Source organism: Leucoraja erinacea, chromosome 23, assembly GCF_028641065.1.
Source record: "Leucoraja erinacea ecotype New England chromosome 23, Leri_hhj_1, whole genome shotgun sequence".
NCBI lineage: Eukaryota > Metazoa > Chordata > Chondrichthyes > Rajiformes > Rajidae > Leucoraja > Leucoraja erinaceus.
The window spans coordinates 26,534,916-26,556,246 of record NC_073399.1 but is presented as its reverse complement, the minus strand read 5'-3'; the positions used below and the strand labels follow the sequence as shown (position 1 = coordinate 26,556,246).

General features: G+C 41.5%; 1 protein-coding gene across 1 annotated transcript in view; it reads right to left on the bottom strand.

Annotated features, from left to right (window-relative positions):
* The window catches only part of sdk2b (sidekick cell adhesion molecule 2b), a 656,366-nt gene that overhangs the window by 341,681 nt on the left and 293,354 nt on the right, over positions 1-21,331 (bottom strand). The window contains exon 2 of the mRNA XM_055654146.1: positions 20,205-20,364. Coding sequence (XP_055510121.1) covers positions 20,205-20,364 — 160 coding nt within the window. The remainder of the gene's footprint in view (positions 1-20,204; positions 20,365-21,331) is intronic.

The window sequence follows — 21,331 nt, the reverse complement described above, 5'->3', positions numbered from 1 at the left end:
CTGAAACAAGGGTCCTGAACTTAAAGAAAGGTAACTTTGAGGGTATGAGACCTGAATTGGCCAAGATAGACTGGCGATTGATTCTTAATGGGTTGACGGTGGATATGCAATGGAAGGCATTTAAAGACTGCCTTCCATTGAATATACACCAATTGTTTATCCCAGTTTGGCAAAAAAATAAATCAGGGAAGGTAGTGCATTCGTGGATAACAAGGGAAATCAGGGATAGTATCAAAACAAAAGATGAAGCGTACAAATTAGCCAGAAAAAGCAGCCTACCAGAGGACTGGGAGAAATTCAGAGACCAACAGAGGAGGGCTTAATTAGGAAAGGGAAAATAGATTATGAATGAAAACCGGCAGGGAACATAAAAACTGACTGCAAAAGCTTTTATAGATATGTGAAGAGAAAAAGATTAGTTAAAACAAGGTCCCTTGCAGTCAGAAACGGGTGAATTGATCATGGTGAACAAGGACATGGCAGACCAATTGAATAACTACTTTGGTTCTGTCTTCACTAAGGAAGACAAATAATCTGCCGGAAATAGCAGGGGACCGGGGGTCAAATGAGATGGGGGAATTGAGTGAAATCTAGGTTAGCCAGGAAGCGGTGTTAGGTAAATTGAATGGATTAAAGGCCGATAAATCCCCAGGGCCAGATAGGCTGCATCCCAGGGTACTTAAGGAAGTAGCCCCAGAAATAGTGGATGCATTAGTGATAATTTTTCAAAACTCTTTAGATTCTGGAGTAGTTCCTGAGGATTGGGGGGTAGCTAATGTAACCCCACTTTTTAAAAAGGGAGGGAGAGAGGAAACAGGGAATTACAGACCAGTTAGTCTAACGTCGGTAGTGGGGAAACTGCTAGAATCAGTTATTAAAGATGGGATAACAGCACATTTGGAAAGTGGTGAAATCATTGGACAAAGTCAGCATGGATTTACGAAAGGTAAATCATGTCTGACGAATCTTATAGAATTTTTCAAGGATGTAACTAGTAGCGTGGATAGGGGAGAACCAGTGGATGTGGTGTATCTGGACTTCCAGAAGGCTTTCGACAAGGCCCCACATAAGAGATTAGTATACAAACTTAAAGCACACAGCATTGGGGGTTCAGTATTGATGTAGATAGAGAACTGGCTGGCAAACAGGAAGCAAAGAGTAGGAGTAAACGGGTCCTTTTCACAATGGCAGGCAGTGACTAGTGGGGTACCGCAAGGCTCAGTTCTGGCACCCCAGCTATTTACGATATATATTAATGATTTGGACGAGGGAATTGAATGCAACATCTCCAAGTTTGCGGATGACACGAAGCTGGGGGGCAGTGTTAGCTGTGAGGAGGATGCTAGGAGGCTGCAAGGTGACTTGGATAGGCTGGGTGAGTGGGCAAATGCATGGCAGATGCAGTATAATGTGGATAAATGTGACGTTATCCACTTTGGTGGCAAAAACAGGAAAGTAGATTATTATCTGAATGGTGGCCAATTAGGAAAGGGGGAGATGCAACGAGACCTGGGTGTCATGGTACACCAGTCATTAAAAGTAGGCATGCAGGTGCAGCAGGCAGTGAAGAAGGCGAATGGTATGTTAGCATTCATAGCAAAAGGATTTGAGTATAGGAGCAGGGAGGTTCTACTGCAGTTGTACAGGGTCTTGGTGAGACCACACCTGGAGTATTGTGTACAGTTTTGGTCTCCTAATCTGAGGAAAGGCATTCTTGCCATAGAGGGAGTACAGAGAAGGTTCACCAGACTGATTCCTGGGATGTCAGGACTTTCATATGAAGAAAGACTGGATAGACTCGGGTTGTACACGCTAGAATTTAGAAGATTGAGGGGGGATCTTATAGAAACTTACAAAATTCTTAAGGTGTTGGACAGTCTAGATGCAGGAAGATTGTTCCCGATGTTGGGGAAGTCCAGAACAAGGGGTCATAGTTTAAGGATAAGGGGGAAATCTTTTAGGACCGAGATGAGGAAAACTTTTTTCACACAGAGAGTGGTGAATCTCTGGAATTCTCTGCCGCAAAAGCTAGTTGAGGCCAGTTCATTGGCTATATTTAAGAGGGAGTTAGATGTGGCCCTTGTGGCTAAAGGGATCAGGGGGTATGGAGAGAAGGCAGGAACAGGATACTGAGTTGGATGATCAGCCATGATCATATTGAATGGCGGTGCAGGCTTGAAGGGCCGAATGGCCTACTCCAGCACCTATTTTCTATGTTTCAATGTTTCTATGTTCAGGTTGGGACAATTCTTCAGATGCTGCCTGACCTGCAGAATTCCTCCAGCATTTTGTGTTTTGCTCAGGATCGCAGCATTTGCAGTTCCTTCTGTCTCCACAGTCAGTCCTCAGCCACTTTGCAAAAAAAGATCCAACAATTTCTCAAACGACACGAAAGTGTAAGGGAAAGTTTGGTGTGGTGGGAACCACCCCTATCGGCAATGCTGAATAACCCAGCTCGTTGTGCCTTTTGTAAATGACTTGGCTGTTTATTCCCTCATTAAGGGCATTAAACTTGCCATCATTTCCCCTACAATTTCCAGGCTAATAATAACAGCATTGTCAAAACTGTGTCCCGTTCATAAAGGTGACCAGTGTTTGAACTGAAAACTGGAAGGTCAGAGATTGTATATCTGTGTAGCAATATTAATTTAATATTAGATTACATTAGGAAGCTGCTACGGTAATTTCTCCAAGTAATGTCCACAAAGTCACTTGCCAGACAAATCAATGTAATCCTAATATAATTAACAAAATAAATTATATGGAGAATCAATACTCCATGTAACATGGTTGTTCTACTCCATGTAAGATGGGTGCTGTTTAAGAGATGCCGTGCCATTACAAATGCCTGGCTATTTCTCAATGAGTAATCTTGTGCAGCATGTAAATGTATTTACTAAATTAATGACACTGATAATGTGACTATCATCTGCGTGACTCACAATGTCATTCTACCCTCTGCTAATTAGGTGTTTTCTGCAGGGACATTACCAACTGAAACTCTCAATCATCGTGACATCAGTAAACCAGGCCAACCCCAGCAGATAAGCTCAACAAGATATGCTAAACCACATGGGGCCACCCACAATGATAACACAGGTACTTCCAAAGTATCTCATACTTTCCTTCTCAGAAGTCATGCAAGACCCTTGGTTTCACCAGCCCCATTGGACACAGACAGTTCGAAACAACATCTGACTGTGTCATGGATGAGGTGAGAACCTTATGCATCAATTTCGTTAAACCCTGCCTTTCTGTTAATGTGGTTACCCAGAGACTTGTGAATCTGTGGAATTTTCACCCAGAGAATTGTGAATCTGTGGAATTCTCAGACACAGAAGGCAGTGGAGGCCAATTCACTGGATGTTTTCAAGAGAGAGTTAGATTTAGCTCTTAGGCGTAACGGAATCAGGGAATATGGGGAAAAGGCAGGAATAGGGCACTGAATGTGGATGATCAGCCATGATCATATTGAAAGGCGGTGCTGGCTCAAAGGGCCGAATGGCCTACTCCTGCACCTAATTTCTATGTTTCTATGACCCAGGTCAAACATAAAACCTATCATCATCTCTTGCCCCCAACACATATAGTGGAGATAAACGATCTCTCTGACAAGGCTACACAATTTATTTCTAAACGTTGCTCAAGGCACAGTGGCGCAACAGTAGAGTTGCTGCCCTACAGCACTTGCAGCGCCTGAGACCCGGGTTAGATCCCGACTATGGCTGCTGTCTGTGCGGAGTTTGTACATTCTCCCCGTGACCATGTGGTTTTCCTTTGAGATCTTTAGTTTACTCCCACACTCCAAAGACATACAGGTTTGTAAATTAATTGGCTTGATATAAGTGTAAATTGTTCCCAGGGTGTGTAGGGTAGTGTTAAAGTGTGGGGATCGCAGGTCAGGGCAGACTGGATGGGTCGAAGAGCCTGTTTCCATGCTGTATCACTAAACTAAACAAGCAAGAAGAATCTGAAGTCCCGACTTGCTTGAAATTGCTGGGTTCGCGAATCCACTAGTTGGCCTGATTAATGCATGAAAGGTGTCTGAAATTGGTCTGATTCAGTGCAAATGACTGAAATTTCACGCTCCAGGTCAAATAGGATTGCCACAAGCTGCCCCACACTGGGCATGTTTCGGAGGAGTTCCATCTATAAACAGGCTGTGCTGCCAAATCACATCAGCATCGTGCTGAGTTTCCAATGAACACACTCACTTGTGGCCCCTTGGGAGGACCTTTAAAAGTTTTCTTTATGCACTTGTCTATAAATAGTAAAATGTCAAACATTACTGCTAATGCTATTGGCTTACTATTGTCACGTGTGCTGAGATACAGAGAAAAGCTTTTGTTTGCCCGATATCCAGTCGCATCAAATCATACAATACACAAGTACAATCAACCCATACACAAGTACAACAGAAGAAGGCACAGAGTGCTCGAGTAACTCAGCGGGTCATAGAGAGATACAGTGTGGTAACAGGTCCTTCGGCCCAACTCGACCACACCACCAACAATGTCCCAGCTACACTAGTCCCACTTGCCTGTGCTTGGTCCATATCCCTCCAAACCTGTCCTATCCATGTACCTGTCTAACTGTTTCTTAAATGATGGGATAGTCCCAGCCTCAACTACCTCCTCTGGCAGTTTGTTCCATACACCCACCACCCTTTGTCAAAAAGTTACCCCCCGGATTCCTATTAAATCTTTTCCCCTTCACCTTGAACCGATGTCCTCTGGTTCTCGATTCCCCTACTCTGGGCAAAAGACTCTACCCGATCAATTCCTCTCATGATTTTGTATCCAGTGCCCTCCATAATGTTTGGGACAAAGACCCAACATTTATTTATTTGCCTCTGTACTCCACAATTTGAGATTTGTAACAGAAAATAATCACATGTGGTTAAAATGCACATTGTACAATTTTATTTAAGGACATTTTTACACATTTTTATTTCACCATGTATAAATTATAGCTGTGTTTATACATAGTCCCTCCATTTCAGGGCACCATAATGTTTGGGGCAGGTGTTTGTAATTGCTCAGGTGAGTTTAATGTTTGGGTATAAGAGCGCTCTCAGCACCTAGTCTTTTCATCACCTTTGGAAACTTTTATTGCTGTTTATCAACATGAGGACCAAACTGGTACCAATGAAAGTCAAAGAAGCGATTATGAGACTGAAAAAGAAGAATAAAACTCTTAGAGACATCAGCCAAACCTTAGGCTTACCAAAATCAACTGTTTGGAACATCATTAAGAAGAAAGTGAGCTCACAAATCGCGAAGTGATAGGCAGGCAAAGGAAGACCTCCACAGCTGATGACAGAAGAATTCTCTCTATAATAAAGGAAAATCCAAAAGCATACCACTTCATCTGTGAAACACGATGGTAGGTGTGTTATGGCCTGGGCATGCATGGCTACTGAAGGTACTGGCTCACCTATCTTCATTGATGATACAACTTCTGATGGTAGTAACATAATGAATTCTGAAATGTATAGACACATCCTATCTGGTCAAGTTAAAACAAATACCTCAAAACTCATTGACCGGCGGTTCATTCTACAGCAAGACAATGATCCCAAACGTAGGTACTCGTGGCAATGATCCAAAACATACTGCTAAAGCAACAAAGGAGTTTTTCAAAGCTAAAAAATGGTCAATTCTTGAATGGCCAAGTCAATCACCCGATCTGAACCTAATTGAGCATACCTTTTATATGCTGAAGAGTAAACTGAAGGATACTAGCCCCCAAAACAAGCATAAGCTAAAGATGGTTGTAGTACAGGCCTGGCAGAACATCACCAATGCAGACACCCAGCAACTGGTGATGTCCATGAATCGCAGACTTCAAGCAGTCATTGGCTGCAAAGGGTATGCAACTATCACAACCTAATTCACGACCTCTGCCGCGTTTGCCCTTGACTCATGCTCACAGCATCGTCGGCACGAGGTCGTAGGTAGTCGTGGCATCAAGTAGATCGGGGCGTTTTTCTAGCCTGATGAAAAATGTCCACGAGTAAAAAAGGTTGTGAATTAGATTGTGAAAGTGGGACAGGCCCTTAAACATGACTACTTTCATTTACATGACATTGCTGTGTCCCAAACATTATGCTGCCCTGAAATGGGAGGACTATGTATAAACACTGCTGTAATTTCTACATGGTGAAACCAAAATGTATAAAAATGGCCTTTATTAAAATCTGACAATGTGCACTTTAGCCACATATGATTTTTTTCTATTACAAATCTCAAATTGTGGAGTCCAGAGGCAAATAAATAAATGGTGGGTCTTTGTCCCAAACATTATGGAGGCACTGAATAAGATCTCCCCTCATCCTCCTGCACTCCATGGAATAGAGATCCAGCCTTCTCAACCTCACCCTATAGCTCACACCATCTAGTCCTGGCAACATCCTTGTAAATCTTTTCTGAGCCCTTTCAAGCTTGACAATATCTTCCCTATAACATGGTGCCCAGAACTGAACACAATATTCTAAATGTGGTCTCCCCAACTGCAACGTGACCTCCCAACGTCTACACTCTCTGGAGATAATGTGTAAGAAGGAACTGCAGTTGTTGGTTAAAACCGAAGATAGACACAAAAAGCTGGAGTAACTCAGCGGTACGGGCAGCATCTCTGGAGAGAAGGAATGGGTGACTTTTCGGGTCGGGAAGAAGGGTCTCGACCCGAAACGTCGCCCATTCTTTCTCTCCAAAGATGCTGCCTTTCCCGCTGACTTACTCCAGCTTTTGTGTCTATCTCTGGAGATCATGATAGGTGAAGTTCGAACGCTACGTCAGACTAATCAAACCCAAAATGTTATCTACGTATGTCCTCCAGAGATGATGTCTGACCCGCTAAGTTACTCCAGCACTTTGTGCCTTTTTTTTGTAAACCAGCACCTGCAGTTCCTTGTTTCTGCACAAGTACAACAGGTAGTGTAGAGTTTCCGACCCAAAACGCTATCTATCCATTTTAGCCAACATGTTGCCTGATCCACTGAGTTTGTCCAACATTTTGTGTCTATCAACATCAAGAGTGTTGGATTGTCCTATGTACTGATACAGAACAATGCAATTGTTCCTTGCTGCAGCTTTACACACCCATTAACTCAAGCATTGTCCAAAATGCCACTTTCCATTTGTCAGCCTGGTATCCTTTAACTAAGGATGGGGAAATCCCATCCAGCCTCATACTTCCAGCCAGTCACTGAGCAGTTGCCAGGGGTCCAAGCCCCAGAATCTTTAAGATTGGGCAACTTGTGCTCGGTATTAGCAATATTTCCACTGGCTGTCTAAAATGGGACTTCATCCTGAGCTGCTAAGGCTTTTGGCCACCAATTCTGAAGCAACATTCTTGTTAGGAGCTGCTGTGAGATGTAAGAGAACATTTCTATTCAAAGATCTTGCTTTGGAATAGAAGTAAATCCCCAAGAAAGAAAGGTCAGTGTAGGTTGGAACTCCCTGTTTGAACTGTTGCCGTCAGGCAGACGGTACAGATCTACAAGGACAAGGACGAACAGACTAAAAAACAGTTTTTACCCCACTGCTATAAAAGCACTAAATGTAGCCGCCAAGGAACGCAGGGGCGAGACATACTAAGGGACTGTGGTACACTGTGCAATCGACAGAAGGATGGAAGGTTGGGTATTTATGCGTGCTATTTTCATGATATTTATTTTAGTTGTTTATCTTTTAATATTTTACCTTGTATGTATCGTTAGCTTTTAGAAATGTTTGAATGGTGCACTGACTGGCTGACATTTTTTAATTTTGTTGTACATGGTTCATGTTACAATGACAATAAAGAAACTATTCTATTCTAAGAAGTACACTAAATCCTTTCAAAATATCTTTCCTTTTGTTTCCTTCACTTCAGAAGGAATTGAAATTATTACTGATTAAGAATTAAAATTCCACGAGTCTCTGAATGGGAAAAGTGAGGCATTTTCATTGGAAAATATTGGACATGTCCATCCATTTTTCTATGATCTGCAGTCCCAGTTCCCACACCACGTACAGGTGTATGTCATACCTAAGCAATTCTCTGGAGATCATCTGTGGTGCAAAACTAAAAGTAATTCCTAACTTAGCAAAGTTACTCCAGCATTTTGTGTCCAAATGCCTACTTCCTTCTTAAACCAGTAAACAAGTCAATCACACTGTTCATTGGAAATTTGTAACACACTTCACCCTTCACTGCATGATTTTCACCAAATTACTAGAACTTTTAAACATTGCAGAAGAATCTAGTTCAGTTGAAGAGGACCACATTGTCATAGTTGCAGTTAAAGTATGGGTGTCTACTAACGACAGGTTTCAAGAAAGACAAACTGGTCCCAGGGAGTTTAGTGAGAATTAGATGAAATATCAATTGTCAATGTAATAATTTTATGCTCTTTTAAAAAATCTTTCAGGAAGAATAATATTGATCCACATAATCAATTTTATTGCATCGAGGTAACACTGTCACCAGTTTCCTATCTTCTAAATTGTTTGCGAAAGATGACCAGACCTTGCTAGAAAGTAACGGCCTTTAGTGATGGAAGGAATGAAATCGATATTAGTTGAGAAATAATCCAGTTTTAAACATGTGACTTTCAGTATAACTGAATAGAATAAATAGGCATTCAGTGGAAGTAATGAAATCTTGAACAATTTGGAAGTTTAAATTTGTTCAAATGCAATTTTAATTTTGCAATGTCAGTTGTAAGTTATCCAGTCAAAATTAATTGGCTGAACTTGTTCAAAAGATCAGGCATTTTACAGCAGGTTATGCCCAAACCTACTTACATTCTTGTTTCTATGATCTTTTATGCTGATTTCACATTCAATTTGCTCGTTCAGGGAAAATGCAAGATCAGGGAAGGCGTTTCAGACGAGTCTCATTTTCTTAGACACATATTGGCCTGTTCATAAGAGTTTCATGGAGTAAAATATTTAATTTTCTCAGCAATTTACGCTGTGCACACTAATTAAACTACTAAATGGTGCAGGATGGGGTTTTTAAAGCAATTTACAGTGATTTTTTAATCAGGTTACTCACCAGTAAAAAACTGAACATCATTCTCCTGGTTAATTAAAAATCATTAATTAAAATCATTAATAATTTAAAATCGTAAACCCATTTTCAGCTCAGCTAATAAACCTCCACCAGGTTATTTCTTTTAAACTTATCATGGATTAAATAACCTTTTTCCTGTATTATCTTTCCAAATGTGTGTAGTCACTGAAAAATTTACATTTGCAATTCTGAATGTTTTTTTCAGTAATTGAACTGTAACTTAACAACATTGTTTTTAATTGTAATTAGATAGCTTCCCCTCGCACAGGAATTAGGTGCAGAGGCACAACGGTTAGAGGATTGGTATCCAGAGGCTTTCGGTGTGGATCCTACCACAACAGCAGGAGAATATAGATTCAGAATAGAATGGCTCTTCCAGTGGCACAGTGGCGCAGCTGGTAGAGCCATTGCCTCACAGCACCAGCGACTCAGGTTCGATCCTGACCTCAGATGTTGTCTGCGCGGTTTGCACATTATCCCTGTGACCACTTGGGTTTCCTCCAGGTGCTCCGGTTTTTTCCCACATCCCAAAGACATGCTGTTTGTAGGTTAATCGATCTCTGTAAATTGTCCCAGTGTGTACAGAGTGGATGAGAAAGTGGGATAATATAGAACTGGTGTGAACTGGTGATCGATGATTGACATGGACTTGGTGGGCTGAAGCATCTATTTCCATGCTGTATCTCTAAAACTAAAAAAAAAAAAAAACGTCACCCATCCATGCTGCCTGACTGCTGGATTACTCCAGTACTTTGAATCTTTAGATAGAGAAAAGTCTATGGGGTCAGCCAAAGCAGTACCAGCCGTACTGCCAGCGGGGTTTGGTAATTCGAAAGCCCAGGCATGAAGGAGGCCACATAAAATGGTGGACATTAGCCGGTCCCTCCCAGGTACTGACCTCCCCACCATCGAAGGGATCTGTAGGAGTTGTATTATATTTTTCTGAGTTTTGACTTTAGCTCATGAAAGAAACAAGCCATGGTTGACTTTGGAGCAAAAGATTATATCGCTGGTGCAGAGCATGCTGGGTCCGGCTAATGGTGAGTTGTCGGGTGTTAATTATACGGCAAGAAAGACGTGAACTCTGAATTGCCCATTGCCACAAGGAGTTGGACACTTCCGACACTTTGCAATGATTAGTTGTTAACAGTGCCGTTGTACGATGGTATGCGCTGGTACGGCATGCCAGCACCTCTAAAACATTTAAATCTACATTAATATTTGATTTTTAACATGAGTTGATTTTATACTTTGTTATTAGTTTGGTAAATTAGAATTTGATTCACAAAATCAAAGTGTCGGACATAAATTGTTGATAAATGTAGCTTAATTTTCAATTGATTTTCAATTGACATGTGTACATATCATAGTAATAGGCATTTCTTTGTCTATAAAATAACTCTGGTTAGTAGCCGTGTGAAAATTGTAGCTCTTTCCAACTCTTTGTGTGTTTCAATTAATCATAATAATTACCCATTGATTGTAATCGAACTTGAAACATAAGATTGGTTCTTAAAAGGGTAAAAACTTGTTAAATATAATTCTAATTCACCATGTCTGCTCCTCCATAAAATATTCAGTTGTTAAATTGGAATAGTTCGAGAGAAAACCTTTCTCGACAGATAAAGATTTGAGGTCAGGCACATGATATGATTCCGCACTCTGGGCTGACAAATGCACACTGACAGTCAGAATTTTCATATTGATGAGAGAAAATGTTGATTTCCCTGGTTCAAAAATATATGATTATAAACTCTGAGCAATGTACTCTTTCTCTTGTAGCTGTCACCTCCCAGCCATTTATGTGTTAACCCAGACAGAAGCAAACCTGTCACAACACCAATGAGAAATCAGGCCTTCTGATCCAACCACACAGGAAAGGATGCAGGATAGAGTCACAAGGAACTCTCATGCTATCAGTCTGAAGAAGGGTCCTGACCCGAAGCACCATCTGTCCATTCCCTTCACGGACGCTGCCTGACCCACTGAGTTCCCACACCACTTTGTTGTTTTGCACAAGGATGTAAGCTATCTTCAAAAACGTTATTGTTGTTGGCACCTCCAACTGATGAAAACAGATAAAAGGGATATAGCCTGGGTGAAATGAGAAGTCAGGAGCCAGTGAAGTGGAGCAGAAGCTAAAAAGGCACTGGAGTGAGAGAGAACTAAACAGTGCAGCAAGTTGGGATGAAATTAGATTAGCTGTTGGGTTGGGACTGAAAGCCAAGCATGAAATTAGGATGAGGAGTGGAAGCACAAAACTGGAATGTGATCCTTTCTATTTTTCTTTCTTTTGCATTAATTTTTAATTTTGTGTTCATATCTTGTGATTGAAGGCCAAAATATCTCAAGCATGTTGTGTCCGTATAATGTGAAATAAAGTAACATCAATAATGCAGCAGCAATCGGCCGTCAGTAAGAGGTCTATGTCTACATGTAAACCTGTTTAAATACACTTGAACTTCAACTGATATTGACCACAACTTTTAGCATTGAAGAGAGTCCAAGATGACTCATTGGCTTGCACTTTTCTAACATTAACAAACCTTCTATCTGAAACGTCACCCACTCCTTCTCTCCAGAGATGCTGCCAGCATTTTGTGTTTATCTTTCGTGTAAACCAGCATTTGCAGTTCCTTCCGACACAAACCTTCCACTTTCTGGAGATCGAAAGACTAATTCATTGAAGTTAGTTGATGACGTGACGTTTAACATTTTTAAGGTCCATTTGTCGTAACAAATGTAAGCTATGTTTTAGTAATACATTTCCCAACACAAGGAAGTTATTCAATGGATGGAATATGAATTATAGATATCTACTGCATCGTATCAATTGACAGCTTTATCCCACACTTGGCAATCAACATTCACTCATCGAATCAAACAATGAGATGCTGTCACCTATCTTCATTCAAGCTTCATTTAATGCAAACACTGAACGATAATAGCAAGATGGCTAGCCCTTTTTTGAGGAAGTTTTGAATCTGGAGCACAGAATTATCAAATTATAAATTGTAATACATTTTTTTAAACTGAATAAAAAATTGCTTATCTTGGTAAAAAAAAGTTTCTTTGGTTGCGAGAATAATGACTAATACTGAGAATGGCTAGATTGTAGGATTTATCAAATATTTTCTGTACAGTCTGGGCTTTTGTTGCTCTTCATATTTCCATCAAAAGCCTCATGGTGCAGAATTTTCGAATTTATACTCCGTGAATATTTTTTACCCGCATTGTTCCATCATGCATTCTTTGTGTCCAATAACACAACTGTTCTGGAGAAGTAGTGTAGATGATCAAACACAAAGATGAAAGGAACAAATCGGATGTCAGAATCAATTTTGGATGTTGCCTGATTTAACTCTGGGTGACTGTAAAGAACTTCTTTTCTTCCAAAGGAAATTAAAGCTTTATGGAGACTATATGGCAGAGCAGAAATGAAAGGAATGCATATGATTAGCAGAATCCACTTTTTACATCTAACTACATTGATCTAAAACAATTTATTATTTTAATTAAAATAAAGTATTTTCCACATAAGTTGCTCCATTTACTGTTTAGATCAGACCTTCTTGTTTTCTGGAGAGCTGAAACTCTTCAGCTTTGAGTGTCTGATTTATTGTGGTTTATCGCTACTCTTCAAATATCTATGGTGAAAAAACAGCAGTTTCCACTTGCATCATGTTTTACCCAAATGAAACCCATCTGGCCGCTGAGATATCAGAGCCAACAGCAAGTCATTAGTTGGAATAAAGAGACAGACTACATCAATGATGATCTGAAAGTGAAACCAGTTCCTGTAGCTTCATCAAAGTAAAGCAAAACTGTTCAGATTACATCAGTCAAAGATCATTGGACATCGTTTTAATTTTTATGCAGTTTATTATATTCTAAATCACTACATGATTAAGAACATAGATAACTGCAGGTTTGAATTAATTTGGCGCTATTCTGAATAGGCACAGTTCAGAAAAGGATAGTAATTGCAAAAATACAATGTGTTTTGAATTTTGACTGCGGCCAGTCGCATGAAACATTTACTGATAGTAATTCTCCCTGTGATCCCACAACAGGGTTACCCTCACCATTAATTCATTTTCTAAATTTCATCCGAGAGAATGTAGATACTTTGGAAATGAGGTAGTGTCATTGCTGCTTTTAATCTGTTGTGGTCACATTTCATTTATCCCTAGATTTATTTCAAGAGAAAAGTTCACAAATGAATTTAAATTGAATGATTCTGATGTATTTTGGAAAAATCTAATTACAATATAAATCCTACATGGCTGTTCATTTATGAAATTGAAGTCGGATTACTGCATTAAGAGTAACCTGCAGAAGTTCAGAAACCTTCATTATCTACAGGATATGTTATTTTCAGTTGTTCAAAGATTGAAGGGAATGTGTTTCTTTTAATCATCTGAAGAAGGGTCTCGACCCGAAAGGTCGCCCATTCCTTCTCTCCAACACCCATTCCTTCTCTCCAGAGATGCTGCCTGTCCCACTGAGTTACTCCAGCATTTTGTGTCGACGTTCTTGGTTCTTATAAAATATATTTTGTATTCTACACGTTTGCGCACATTTACTGTGCATAGTTTGCACTGTATTTTGCAGCAGAGGCACAGCCATTCCTTCCATAAGCCCCTGCCAGAGTTTCATAGACGTCTCCTACTTCATTCCTTATTTTGAATCCATTCCCTTTCCGTTGCACACATTTGTTGAAGAAATATCGGAAGGGAGGTACCTTCACTTCCAAGCTCATCAGCAAGATTTTGCATTTATTCAAGCTTCATGTTTGGTTCATCCGAAAACTCATTCACGAGCCTATTGACTCTGATTGGAAACAATTAACATTTCACAGCAGCAACTGTTACAATTCATTGTATGGACACACAAGGGACGGCAGAAGCTGAAATTGAGCAAAACACAATACACTGGAGGAACTCAGCTGGCCAGGCAGCATCTATGGAAGGCATGGACAGATGCTGTTTTGCCTCGACAGGTAACCTGGTTTCGGGTCACCGACACAGTCTTGTTCTATCACTGTTTTTAAGAAGGAACTGCAGATGCTGGAAAATCGAAGGTACACAAAAATGCTAGAGAAACTCAGCAGGTGCAGCAGCATCTATGGAGCGAAGGAAATAGGCAACGTTTCGGGCACCCGCTGAGTTTCTCCAGCATTTTTATGAACCTTGTTCTATCATTCCTGTTCCCTTTATCATGTGCCTGTACACTGTGGATGACTCGATTGTAATTATAGTCTTTCTGCTCACTGGATAGCATGTAATAAAAAAGCTTTTCACTGTACCTGGGTACATTTGATAATAAACTAAACTAAACTAAAACTAAAATTAAAACTGCTAATGGCAGCCCCAAGTTCCACAAGTAATGCAGACAGAAGCACAAACGTGAATGTGACTGTGGACATGTAAGTGGACACTTGGCTTCTTGTAACCAGTTTGTCAGATGGAGTAGAATGTGGAATGACCAGACATAGAATGATCATCTTAAGTGGTCCATTCAATGTTGCTTCAGAATGTAATCAGTTTAACACATGTCAAGGCTGGACATGTATACGATCATTTAACCTTCAGCACATTACCAAAATCCTCCTTTCATTAAAAAGATAACTGATCATTTAAACAAGCTGCATTGTTTCAGAGGTTTCAAATCTGTAAACGTGTCTTTGAACATTCAGGATATCAAATGCAGCCTGCCTCTAGATGTCAACACTGTTGTGGGAACATCAACCTGCTTAATGATACCAGGTCTCAAAGGACTGCTGTGGATTCTGAGAAACAGTCTTTGTGAGTTGCACAATTAGACACGTAAAAGTTGCATTTGCAGCACATTCATTCCTGCATAATCTTTACAACCCTGATATTTACCATTAGAATCAAAGAACTGCAGATGCTGGTTTACACACAAGGACGCAAAGTGCTGGAGTAACTCAACGGGTCAGGCTGCATCTCTGGAGATTGGGACCCTTCTTCAGAAACTTTACCTCATCCATGTTCTCCAGAGATGCTGCCTGACCTGCCGAGTTACTCCAGCACTTTGTGCCTTTTTTTTCTCCATATTTATTAGGTCAGTTAAGTATTTACTTTTTTATTTCAAAATCAAACTTTGTTCATAGATCAGTACACCACAGGATAGGACCAGTGTCCATGCTGAACATGATGCCAAGATAAACTAATCTCCTCTGCCTACACGTGATCCATATCCCTCTGATTCCTGCATATCCATGTCCCTTTCTAAAAGCCACCATCATATTTGCCTCCGCCACACCCCATGTCAGCATATTCCAGGCACCCACCACTTTCTGTGTAAAAAACGTACTCCATACATTTCCTTTAAACTTTGGCCACTAGTGACCTCCAGACCTCCAGCCAGTATATTGCCATTCCACCACTACCTCAATTCTATGTCCAAGCCAATTTTGCATCCAATCTACTAAGTTACCATGGACCTCATGTGCCTTAATCTTCTGGATCAGCCTACCATGAGGAACCTTGTCAAATGCTTTACAAAAGTCCGTGCATACAATATCCATTGCCTTACTCTCATCAATCGCTTCTGTCACCTTTTCAAAGAACTCAATCGAGTGTGTAGGGCATAAAGTCATGCTGATTATCCTGGATAATTCTATGCTTTTCCAGATGCGAGTTAATGCTATCCACTGATATGAAGCTCACTGTCCACAATTTCCTGGATTGTCACCACAGGCTTTCCTAAACAGAGGAACACGACTGACTATTCCCCAATCCTCTAGGACACCTGAACATGATTCAAAGATTTAATTTTCTGTAATCTTCTCTCATGCCACTCTCATTATCATAAGATAGATTCCATCTGGGAAAATGGGGATTTATCCATCTGAATAGTATTCAGGAGACCCAGCACCTTCTCATTCTTGATATCAACATGCCCAACATACCCCACCCTGATCGCCCCTTGGTAATCGTCTGGTACCTTGTACACTTCCTCTGGCTTCAGGCATAAATTCCCTCCTTTACCCTTGAGTGGTCCTACCCTCTCCCTAGTCACCCTCTTGTGTGATTTGTAATATATGCATAAAATGCCTCGAGATTCTCTTTAATCCTAATCACCAAGAACATTTCACAGCCCCTTCAGCTCTCACGGTTTCCTTTTTAAGTTCTCTTCTGCTTACTTTATATTCATCAAATTCCCTGTTTGATTTCAGCTTATGATTCCTTTTCCTTTGCAACTAAATTTGCAAAAGTCTGTCGTTCCCGAACCTTGCTCTCCTTCTCTATCTTCCTCCCAGGGACCTACCTGTTCATCTTTGTGCTGGCTGGCCTTTCAACGATGCCTGCATGCCAAATGTGGACATCCCCAAGAACAACTACTCCCAACCTTCCCTACCTCCTGCCTATCCAGGTACAAATCCGGAGATCACTGAAGATAGCACTGGAAGTAGATAATGTGAAGTAGGAAGACGTAAGGGATATTGGCCTTCATTAGTCGGGACACTAAATACCAAACCAGATTCTGACCCAACAGAATAAGACTTTGGATACACCTCAAGTGGAGTACTGAGTGCACTTCTGAGAACCAGGCTATTGCAAACATGAGACCACACTGTAAAGGGTGCAGAGGAGATTCATCAGAATATTTACAAAGTGCTGGAGTAACTCAGCGGGTCAGGCAGCAGGAGCTAGTGTTTGATGGCACTGGGCCTGTACTCGCTGGAGTTTGGAAGGGGTAACCTCATTGAAACCTAGCGAATAATGAAAGGCTTGGATAGAGTGAATGTGGAGAGGATGTTTCCACTAGTGGGAGAGTCTAGGACTCATGGTCATAGCCTCAGAATTAAAGGACCTTCCTTTAGGAAGGAGATGAGGAGGAATTTATTTCGTCAGAGGGTGTTGAACCTATGAAATTATTTGCCATAGAAGGCTGCAGAGGATATTTTTAAGGCAGAGATAGATCAATTATTGATTAGTACAGGTGTTAGGGGTTTTGGGGAGAAGGCATGAGAATGGGGTTAGGAGGGACAGATGATCGAATGGCAGAGTAGACTTGATTGGCCGAATGACCTAATTCTGCTCCTGTCACTTATGACCTTATGACCTCTGGAGAGATGGAATGGGTGATTTTTTTGGGTCGAGACCTTTCTTCAGACTTCAATATCCCAGATATAACCTGGGATGGAACATTTCAGTTATGAAGAGAGGCTGGATAGGAGTGATCTGTTCACCTGGAATGCAGGAAGTAAAAGGGGACATTGCTGAAGTATATAAAATAATGAGGGTTGACAGAAGGAAACATCTCCTCATATCAGAGGTGGATACGATAAAAATACATACATTTAGGATAAGGCGGAAGAAATGGGCTTTGTCCAGAGTAGGGAAATCAAGACCCAGAGGACATAGGTTTAAGGTGAGAGGGGAACGATTTAATTTCAATGTCCAACAGTGAAAGATCCCTAGACTGTCGTGCTGCACCACAGAGCCTTGGCATCAGCTGCAGCAATCTTCAGCAAGTCCCTCAGCACGTACTCCTGCAGTCGGGAATGGGCAGCTGGCCACCTTCCCTGATGGACATCTCGCTGTGCTGGGAGTCCAACAAGTTTCGGGCAGACCAAAGAGCATCTTTTACCGAGTTGATGATCTCCCAGCCACACGACGTCCATCACTGAATGTGTCCCTGGAACAGTTGGTAATCAGAGAATCCTCTGTTCCAGAGCTGTTCAGGATGAACGGTGAAAAGGACCCTTGCATCCTTCTCCAGACCCTCTTCACAAATCCACACTCTGCGAAGGGGTGGACAACTGACTCCTGAGGAGTTGTCTTTAGCTGCCCCTTGTACCTCCCATGTATGAAAGCATACTGTTAGTGTGAACTTTTCACAGTCATGGGCGAGTAAGTGTGTTATTGTACTGAGTCCACGTTAAAGCCATGGGATGTTTGAGACGGTGGCGTGATTACAAATCTTCACAGCAACATCAATGTTTTTCCACCAGATCCGATTTCTGCTCTTGCCATTTTACACTTCTCTGAATTAGCATTTCATAGGCTCAGTCATAAAAGGGAGAAGTGCAAGACATAGAATCATTATTTTAGTTTAACTAGAGAAAAAATTAATTTGAGTAAATCATATTTCAAAAGCCCACATTTCACATTCAGTGCTGAGGAGGATTGGCAATTTCCATTCAAGTGCATCGCCACACACCATGCCCTGCAGCTGACTAATAGCACCGTTCTCACAGTCCTGAATGGATAGAGCCTGCTCCTCATTACTCACTGGCAATGATGAACCAAGCACAAGCTCAGACAGCATCAGCCCTGTGCTACACTCTTGTCCTAAACACACCATTGAATTGAATACTTTATTGTCACATGTAACAAGTCACAGTGAAATTCTTTGCTTGCACACCCAAGGTATGCAATTGTCACCACATAAAGGCAGCTGACAAAATTATAAAGTAATCCATGCCAGGTACACCCTTGTTCTCCCATCTTCCCCCCCCCTCCTCCCTTCTTTCTTCCCCCCCCCCCCCCCCCCCCCCCCCCCCCCCCCCCCCCCCCCCCCCCCCCCTTTCCCCCCCCCACCTCTCCCTCCCCCCCCCCCCTCTTCCCCCCTCCCCCCCCCCCCCCCCACCCCCCCATTCCCCCCCCCCCCCCCCCCCCCCCCCCCCCCCCCCCCCCCCCCCCCCCCCCCCCCCCCCCCCCCCCCCCCCCCCCCCCCCCCCCCCCCCCCCCCCCCCCCCCCCCCCCCCCCCCCACTCACGGCGGTTCCCCACGCCGGGTTCACCATTGTTGCTGACTTTGCAGCAATTCTACATTTCACTGAGAGCATTATTTAATTCTTTAATAAAATGTTTTTATTAAACCACGTAATAGATGCTCCCGATTTAATAGTCAATAGGAAGTATACCACATGTGCTTTATGTCACAACACCTTTTTGCTTTCGTCCAGTGTGTGACATGACTAAGAATCACACCAACATTTGCATTAGTGATCCATCCTAAATGCTAAATTCCATTAGAAAATACAAATTAACCTCTTTTTCATTTTCAAAAAGAATGGCAGGCATACAATCCATGACAATATCATTACATACACAAGTAATGCCAAAGCAATAAAAAACTATTTGGCACATCAAACCAGATCCATTCCAGATCAGTGTTCGATTTTTCTTAATACCCAATTCCCTCTAACATTAATCGTTGATCCAATGTTAAAAGACAATAAACAATCTTGGGTTGATGTCACTTGTATCACTTTCACAACCTCTAAATGTTCAAAAGGACGTTAGAGCAAGTTGGGTACTTTCTGAAGTGTAGCTTGATGGCCAATTTGTACTCAGTATCTACAAACAGTGATCTAATGACAATATACTCAGTTTTAGTGATAGTGATTAAGAGATAGATGTTGCTCGGAAATGATGGATAACTTCCCTGCTCTTCACTGAAAAATGCGTCGCGCTCAGAGAGCAGACATGGCCTTGGATCAATATTTAGGCAGCACGATGGTGCTGCCTTACAGCGCCAAAGACCCCGGTTTGATCCTGACTACGGATGCTGTCTGAGTTTGTATGTTCTCCCCATGGGGAATTTTCCGGGTGTTCCAGTTTCCTCCCACACTCCAAAGAAATACAGGTTTGTTGGCTAATTGGCTTGGTAGAATTGTAATTTGTCCTGAGGGTGTAGGATAGTGCAAGTGTGCGGGGATTGCTGGTCGGGGAGGACTCGGTGGGCTGAAGGGCCTGTTTCCGTGCTGTATCTCTAAACTAAACAAATATTTTATCCAAAATATGCAATTCTGACAGTTTGAGCAATTCTGACAGTTTGAGCAATTCTGACAGTTTGAGCAATTCTGACAGAGTTTGCTCAATTCTGCACTGCAATCTAAGCATTGGATTTTTCCTTAAGGTTCCTTGAATGGGACTTAACAAAATCTAACAAAATCAGACTCATCTGTGGCTGATTGTTTTGTATTAGAGAGAGATAAATTGCTTTTTATACCATTTTCCACCCTTCAAATTTCAAACATTTCCCATCTGCAGAACGTAATCCAGTACTTTTTAAAAGACATTGATTGATTTTGCATAAACAACTTTCTCTGACTGTTCATTCCACTTTTGCAAAATGAAAATGTCAAGTGGGACCTCTGACCTGTATTCCAGGGAGAAGTGTGTCAGCTCGATGTTGTTGTACAACCACTTGAACTCTAAGGGCCAGCTCCCCTCAGCCATACATGTCAGCACTAGGCGGTTCCCCTCCAGATGGATCTGGGAGCGAATTGGCTCGGTTTTAAAATAGGGAGGCACATCATCTGAAATACATAGAGGAAATGTGTAAGGACAAGGCATCTAATACTGATTTTATTTACAAAAGAACATAATGACACCATCTGTTTACAATATTCTAACAAAGAGTTTAAAATGCGTTTAATTGTCAGGAAGAAACTGCAGATGTTGGTTACATCGAAGATAGACACAAAATGCTGGAGTAACTCAGTGCGATAGGCAGCATCTCTGGATAGAAGGAATGGGTAACTTTTCGGATCGAGGCCCGTTGCATCACCCATCCCTTCTATCCAGAGATGCTGCCTGTCCCACTGTGTTACTCCAGCAATTTGTGTCTATCTTCAGTGTTTGATTGTCATATGTATCGTCAATGGAATGAAATTCTTACTTGCTGCTGCTTAAGAGGCCCATTAAGTAAATAATCGATAACACAATAAATTAATAATCAGTAATACTCTGTAACCGAACCATAACACTGCAAAACACAAGTCCATTGTGCGACCAAAACAAAGTCCTCAGTAGATCACAGTTGCTGAGGCGGTGGTTAATGTTGTACAGTGTCCCAGAATCAATGCACCCAACCTGTTGATAGCCACTGTGGTCCCAACTCATCAAGTTAATTTTGTGTTTTTTCTGAAATGTCCTTCATTTATTAGGACAAAGGAAACGACTGAGTTGTAGAAGTGAGTTAAATTAAAACAGGTCATTCTCCTTCACTCCACACCGAAACCCACTCAAAGATGTGTTCTCCATTGTACAAAGCCAATTGGCCACATTAGCAATGATGGCTGTTTTGTAATTGGTAATATAAAAAAATGGATTGCAAGGATCTTGAAATTAGGTAGCATGTTACTAATTTAGAAATGCTACATTAGCAGTTGTTTACCAATTTATGGACATGTATAGCATCTCCACTAAGCTCAGCGGGAACTCAGAACAGCAAACAAAATATTGTGATGCATCCATCCCTGGGTTACTTGCTCAGAATGCAGG